Below are 7772 nucleotides of genomic sequence, written 5' to 3'. Positions count from 1 at the left end.
GCGTTACCGCAACAACAGGATGTTGTCTCGCGTGGTAAGATCCGCCCCGCGTACGCTGGTCTGGCCACGCGAGGCTAATGCCGCACACGTCACATTCACACAGAACAAAATAAATATCGCTATATCTGTCTTCCAGCTAGTTCAGTTAAAGTGTCGCGCCTTTTTATCGCCTTGATAATTGAATTAATTTGAGCGCGCATGCGCTAGAGTTACAGTGACGGCATGCCGTGTGGTAGTTTAGCGCATGCGCCTATTGTAATGACTGGTTATGACATGATTAATTATTAGTGTTGCGTTATCTTGAGTAGCCAGACCCCTCCCTGTCCTCATGCTTCCTGCGTAAGTATGAGGATGGGCAAAGGTCTGACTACAGGTTGGTGCGCATGCGCATGCTCCAGTCAGACGTTTATTCTTGTTGTCTTTAGTAGTGTTCTGACATCGAACAACACGTAGCTTATCAAACAAGAAAGTAGGAGACGAAGAGAGTGAAATACACGACACAGTTTGAATAAAATGTAGACATTGATACTAAACATGTCCGCTTGTGAGGAAAATCGGACAAAATCATCATAAACTATTAAAGCCACTACAAACAGACAGGCAGACATACATACAGCAAACGATGTCAATGTCATCACAGCTACTACTACAGTAGCAGCTCTACTATGTCTTGTCTGCTGACCAACAAGCTAAGCAACAATCTAGTCTAACAAAACAGTATGCATGCAACACACACAGATATCACTGGCAGTCGTTCATGTTGATATTAACAAGCTGTCTCTGGTGAACTAGAGTCATCCAGAGCGACCGAGAGTGTGACATCTTGTGGACTCTCCATGTGGGGTAACGTGCCCGACATATCAACATACATTTCCCGTTTGGCCGGAATGTCGTATCCTCCACCATCTCCCATGTCAACGTACTGCTGCATGCCGGTTTGCAGATCAACTGGCTTGTCGTATATGTCGGCTGCTGGAGCAACACGAGATGTCTGTTGTGTGGTGGGTTGTTGCCAGTTAATTGGACTGTCGTATTCACCGAATGCTGGAGCGCTGCTGTTCATGTCCACATACGCTTCTTTCTTGGTCTCTTGTCTTGCGTCTCTCGGTAGTGTGTTAGCCATGTCCATGTAGCTCTCTTGTTTCTTCATTCTTTTGGCGTTCGTCCAAACATCCGGACTCCCACACGTTTCGTCTCTCGGTAATGTCCCAGCCATGTCAACATAACTCATTTGTTTTGCCATCCCGTCCTTATCCATCATCATTGTAGCAACTTTGGCATCCAATTGGGGCACTCCCACATTCACGGTCGTCTGATACTGATTTTCTCTCACCTCTGACTCATCCAGCTTCGTATATTCGTCACCAATTCCATCTTGTCTACCAACATCTGTCGGCTTCAGGTATCCCTCATAGTCAACATCCATTCCATTTTGTTTGCCACAGTCTGCAGGCTTCAAGTATCCACCATCGTCAACGTCAATTTCTGATGTCGTCCCTTGAATTTTCGATGCACCATTTGCCGTTGATTGATACTTCGTAAGTGTTTGGTAACGATCGGCACGCATCGCTTGCACACTCTCCTTCCCATCTTTCTTACAAAACTGCACGAGCTCGAGCATTTCTTTTGATAATTCTGCCGCTGGGATTCTACCTTCTGGTTTCTTCTGCCAGCAACGACCCATGAGAGCGTAGACGACGGCCGGACAACCTGGAGGACACTGCAGACACAACGTGCCGCCGATAACGCCACCAAGCACCCGATCGTTCTCCACACCAAAGTATGGTTGATAGCCAAATGAGAAGACTTCCCACATCAACACGCCAAACGACCAAATATCAGAGTACAAGGTGTGCCTGTCAATCAGTAGAATTTAATAATACCCACTCACTACACTATGTACGGGCAGCATTAAAACATCTCAGTGGTCCAACTTAACGCACACTAAATAAACGTAATTTTAGATTTTAAAAAACTAGCGCGCGCTAGCAAGCTTCGGTTGTAGCGCGCATTACCAAGTCTTCATTTTAGCGCGCGCTAACAAGTCGGGCGTTAACAAGTCTACGTTTCGAAATAATGGCTAACTGTTAAAACCTGTCATATATCTATGACCTTCATCATTACCAGAAATTCCTTATCTAATGTAAGTACACAATACAGTACTGTAAGAGCAAAATTTAAACCTGTGGCCTAACGCGCGTTAAATAGGCGTGGTCGGGGTAACGCCCTCGTATAGCCAGAAAACCAGGACAACTAACAAAACTACCCGGATAACTAGCCTCGGTTTCCGTGCGTTCATGTTGATATGGCCTACAAACTTTGACTAAAATTCTGACCATGACCATCAATGAAAAATATATTACTTATTTAATTACCTAGAACCAAGACTGGAAGTGGCAGTTTTTGTGTTGCACACCAAAGTCAACAGCTTGATTCAATGAATACCTAAGTGGTCATGGCTGCACAGGCTGTGTGGTGTCCTACGGCCTGCAACGGACCAAATGATAAATACATTAGCTATTTAATCTGCTAACCCTAACCTGAAAATGACCAACAATAAGCCTGGAAAATTTCAGTTTAAAAAATTGATATTTTAAAAAATGTGTACACAGACAGTGACACACACACACACACAACAACAACAACAACAACAATCAATTATGTTATGTTACCTTCCATCTGTGATTGCCTCTGGAGCCATCCAACGAATGGGCAGAATGCCTCCTCTCTTCTTGTAGTAATCGGTCTGGTAAACGTCCTTGGCCATTCCGAAGTCAGCCACCTTGACTACCAACTCGTTGTCTTCGCCTCCGACCAGACAGTTACGAGCGGCAATATCACGATGAATGAAATGGATGGAGGCAAGATAGGCCATTCCACATGCGATCTGACTGCAGATGTCTAACAGTTGGAAGAGAGAGAGACCAGGAATGGGGTTTTGTTCCCTTGGACGGGCTTTGCGAACAAACTCCTTTAGGTCACCCTGGAGTAACAGAACAAACGTAATATGTGGTATAGATGTTTGAAAGCAAGGGGGTAGATGGCTTGAAATGTAGGGATAGTCTAGCTGTCTGGAACCCCATCACACACACACACACACACACACACACACACACACACACACACACACACACACACACACACACAGACACACACAGACACACACACACACACACACACACACACACACACACACACACACCGGCACACACACACCACACACACACACACACACACACACACACACACACACACACACACACACACACACACACACACACACAACGATGGAATAGTCAAGCAGCCCATGCAAAACCCAAAACTATTATACATCCCTATCTATCCCAATGCAAATTTGCACTTTACTTACTTTCGGCATTAGTTCCGTAATAAGATAGAGTGGCTCATCTGTAGTGCAGACGCCAAGCAGACTAATAATTTGTGGATGATCAAACTCCATCATGATCTCCAGTTCTTTCCTAAAGTCTGCCGCCGTTTCTCTTGAGCTTCCTCCTTTAAGTGTCTTCACAGCCACTTTTGTTTCTTTCTCAGTCGGTATGATGCCCGTTGCAACAGCAAGATGCACTTTACCAAACTCTCCTTCGCCCAGATCTCCGGTGATTTCCAGTTTTTTTCGGTCGAATTGTAGGTGCCCGTAGTCTGGCCAGTCTGAGAGCCAGTGAGTTGTGTCGAGGAGGGACTTGCCACCCATGTAGTCGCCCATTTCGAAGTTTACAGAGAAGCTATGGTTGGGTGTTCGATGGCGTCTCCACAGGAAGACTAGAACTGTGAGTAGAGTGAGGACGATGATGAGAGGAACCAAGATACCCAAGATGAGACCCACATTTGTACTACTGCTACTGATGCTTTCTGTACATACAATTACAACATTAGTTATGGACACACACACAAACACACAGACACACACAGACACACAGACACACACATGCACACACACACACACACACACACACACACACACACACACACATCCACACAGACGTGCACACACATGCACACACACACACACACACACACACAAATGCACACAAACAGACAGACAGACAGACAGACACACACACACACACACACACACACACACACACACACACACACACACACACACACACACACACAATAGAATACCCTTGCTGCTTGTGACTGTACTTGGAATATAAAACACACACTCTTGACTGTACGGTCCTTGCCCTTCGTTGTTGTTAGCAGCAAGCAAGACACTCAAATTTCCCAAGCTGCTATTGACATGATCTGAAATGAAAGCCACTTCTTCTATCTGCTCATTGACTTCATAGAACTTTGACTCTTCCAATGTAATTTTGTCTGTTGCAAGTAAACTGAAGTCGCTTGTGCTGCTATCATTAGTGGATGGGTAGACAGAGACAATGTAGGAAAGTGGCTTGCCATTCCAACTGCCGTGTGGAACGTTAAAGAATGTGAGTGTTAACAACACACGATAGTTGTCGTCGTCAGGTGGACGACCTATGCAGCTGGTCAAATTGGGAGATGCTGCAGGCACTAAACACAACAACAGTTCAACAAAACACCACCAACAACATAACAACAACAACAATAACACAATAACAGCAACAATAACAATAACACAATAACAACAATAACACAATAACAGCAACAATAACAATAACACAATAACAACAACAGCACAACAACATAACAACAATAACAACAACACAACAACATAACAACAATAACAGTAACACAATAACAGCAACAACAACAATCGCTGGCAAACAAACAAAACTAATGTCTCTGTCACGATCGGCATGGTTGCCGCAACCCACAACAGCACAGAAGTTTCATTGCGATAATAAAGTCCTGAATGTCCTCCAGCATGTGGGCAGGTGAGCAGCTTCACGCCTACTGTAGCTGGTCTATAGTTGGCCTAAAAGGGAAGTCCAACAAAAATGAACTTAACTTGTATGAGTAGATCTTACCAAGACAAATCGATTGGTATAAGTTACTCCGTTATCTTCGCTTTTGTATACGAGAACGAGCGATGTTTCTGTGATGTGCAACGCCCACGCGCCTGCTCCGCGCTTCCTGGTCAATTAAGCTCCGCCTACTCCGAAGGAATCAATGCGTTTACGGATGACTGCTACGGATATGTCGAGAATGCCGAATGTGAATGCGAAGATATTATGAAGATCTGCCTTCTTGCCGTCAGTGGTTCCTCTCTAAAGTAAAATGGTGTCGGTAGAGCTGTTTTTCCTGCCAGACTTTGAAGCAGAATTCCTCAATACCACGGCTTACCTAGAGAACGCACTTGTGCTTGAGTATTTGTTTATCCTTGTTCTTTTAATATCCGAAGAGAAACGTCTGGCGTGTGCTACAGAGGATAATCATATTTCACATCCGGGATTGTAACCTTCTACCAATTAGCGGCAAAAGAAAGTGAGCAGACCGGATGTGAAAATAGGAACGTCCTCTGTAGCACGCGCCAGACGGTGCGCTAAACGTTTCTCTTCGGATATTAAAAGAACAAGGATAAACAAATACTCAAGCACAAGTGCGTTCTCTAGGTAAGCCGTGGTATTGAGGAATTCTGCTTCAATGTCTGGCGGGAAAACAGCTCTACCGACACCATTTTACTTTAGAGAGGAACCACTGATGGCAAGAAGGCAGATCTTCATAATATCTTCGCATTCACATTCTGCATTCTCGATATATCCGTAGCAGTCATCCGTAAACGCATTGATTCGTTCGCAGTGGGCGGAGCTTAATCAACCAGGAAGCGCGGAGCAGGCGCGTGGGCGTTGCACATCACAGTAACATCGCTCGTTCTCGTATACAAAAGCGAAGATAACGGAGTAACTTATACCGATCAATTTGTCTTGGTAAGATCTACTCATAGAAGTTAAGTTCATTTTTGTTGGACTTCCCTTCTAAGCGTGCTACAATATATCAATAAAGTTGTTGTGTTCAACAACAACACAACAACAATAATAACACGACAACAATAATAACACAACAACAATAACACAATGCAACACAACAACAATAACAAACAAAACAACACAACAACACAATACAACAATAACACAACAACTACACACACACACACGTGCACACACACACACACACACACACACACACACACACACACACACACACACACACACACAACCATTCAACTACTCACAAGCTTCTCTTGTCGTCGCTGATATTCTTCTCGTTTGATTTCCTCCTTTGCTTGTCGATGCATGCAACACAAACTGATACTCCGTATATGCCTTCAGCTCACCCCACACATGCTGACCAACTGCCACACGTTCCAACGACCTCACACTGTCATTAGCACCATCAACATACACACTGACATCCAATGATGTCAGAATCCCATTTGGCCTAATACTCCAAGTAAGAGTGACATTGGTTGACGACGTGGGATCAGCTTTAAATAACGTGATATCAGGAGCTAGACACACAGACAACATATCAACATACAGTCTTTGATAGTTCCTTATAAAATGTATATATTACTTGTACATATGTTAGGATTTTTTAAATACAAATCAGTCTTTGCAAACAACAAAGTCATTAACTAATGGACTTGACCTTGAATGACAGACAGACAGACAGACAGACAGACAGACAGACAGACAGATAGAAAGACAAACAGACAGACAGACAGACAGACAGAATCAAGTTTATTGTCAACAATCTTCACTACTGACAGACAGACAGACAGACAGACAGACAAACAGACAAACACAAAGACAGAGAGACACAGACAGACAGACAGAAAGAAATAAAGACAGATAAACAGACAGACAGACAGACAGACAGACAGACACACAGACAGACAGACAGAAATAAAGAGAAGAAACAGTCCAAATGGGAGAAGAAACAGTCCTCATCAACTCAGAAGAAGGAGTCCACCAAGGAGACCCGTTAGGTCCAGTTCTTTTCTCCCTCACAATACATCCTGTCTTGAAGCAGTTACAACTACAGCACAACAAAGTTCAAGTATTAGCATATCTAGATGACATTTTCTACTTGGTGAACCTGATGCAACCGTCAATGCAGCCTTACATCTGAAGTCATCTCTTACTCCTCTTGGCTTATCAATATGTGATAAAAAATGTGAGCTGTTCACTCGTGACCCACTTAATACCAAACATTGCCCATTCCAAGTGACGAATGATGGGACTATGGTCTTAGGCATTCCCGTGGGAAGTTCTTCCTTTGTCCTTTCCAAGCCTGAAGACATAGCTCACTCTGGTCAATCACTTTGCTCTGCTTTGTCTCAATTAGAAGATCCTCAGTCAGAATGCCTTTTACTACATCATTGCCATGTTCCAAGTTAAATTACTTGGCTAGGTTAGTATCACCATCTCTATTTCAGTCTACAGCTGAAACACATGACAACATGACTCAAAGAACCTTTTGTAAAATATTGGGAGTGCCATCAATAGTCGATGAACGGTGGAAACAGGCAACACTTCCTATCAAATTAGGAGGATCTGGAATGACATCAGTTGATGCTATTGCTTCATCTGCGTCTTTAGGAGGATGGATGCATACTCTGTCAAACTTGCCTACTAGGTTCCCTCACTTGACTAACGATGTATTACTCTTGCTTTCAACCAATAATATCTCAAAGATCTTGGCCAATATTCATCAAGCAGTCAAGTCTACTGGTTGTGATGATTGCCAACATTTAAGTGAGTTTGTCAAACAGCCCAAGAAATTACAACAAAAACTATCTAGTAAAATACACGAGACAAATGCAA

At 43.6% G+C, this 7772-nt stretch overlaps 1 protein-coding gene across 1 annotated transcript in view; it reads right to left on the bottom strand.

The window, feature by feature from the left end:
• Nucleotides 1-503: 503 nt before the first annotated feature.
• LOC134185515 (phosphatidylinositol phosphatase PTPRQ-like) overlaps nucleotides 504-7772 on the bottom strand; it is a 16672-nt gene continuing 9403 nt past the window's right edge. The window contains exons 9-13 of the mRNA XM_062653316.1: nucleotides 6179-6454; nucleotides 4147-4536; nucleotides 3371-3870; nucleotides 2673-2983; nucleotides 504-1856 (exon numbers count right to left, since the gene is read on the bottom strand). Of these exons, the coding sequence (XP_062509300.1) occupies nucleotides 767-1856; nucleotides 2673-2983; nucleotides 3371-3870; nucleotides 4147-4536; nucleotides 6179-6454 (2567 nt within the window). The 3' untranslated portion in view covers nucleotides 504-766. The remainder of the gene's footprint in view (nucleotides 1857-2672; nucleotides 2984-3370; nucleotides 3871-4146; nucleotides 4537-6178; nucleotides 6455-7772) is intronic.

The sequence above is a fragment of the Corticium candelabrum genome, chromosome 10 (genome assembly GCF_963422355.1).
Source record: "Corticium candelabrum chromosome 10, ooCorCand1.1, whole genome shotgun sequence".
In the NCBI taxonomy this organism is placed as follows: Eukaryota; Metazoa; Porifera; class Homoscleromorpha; order Homosclerophorida; family Plakinidae; genus Corticium; species Corticium candelabrum.
The sequence above is the reverse complement of the archived record's forward strand: the minus strand, read 5'-3'. Positions and strand labels throughout refer to the sequence as shown.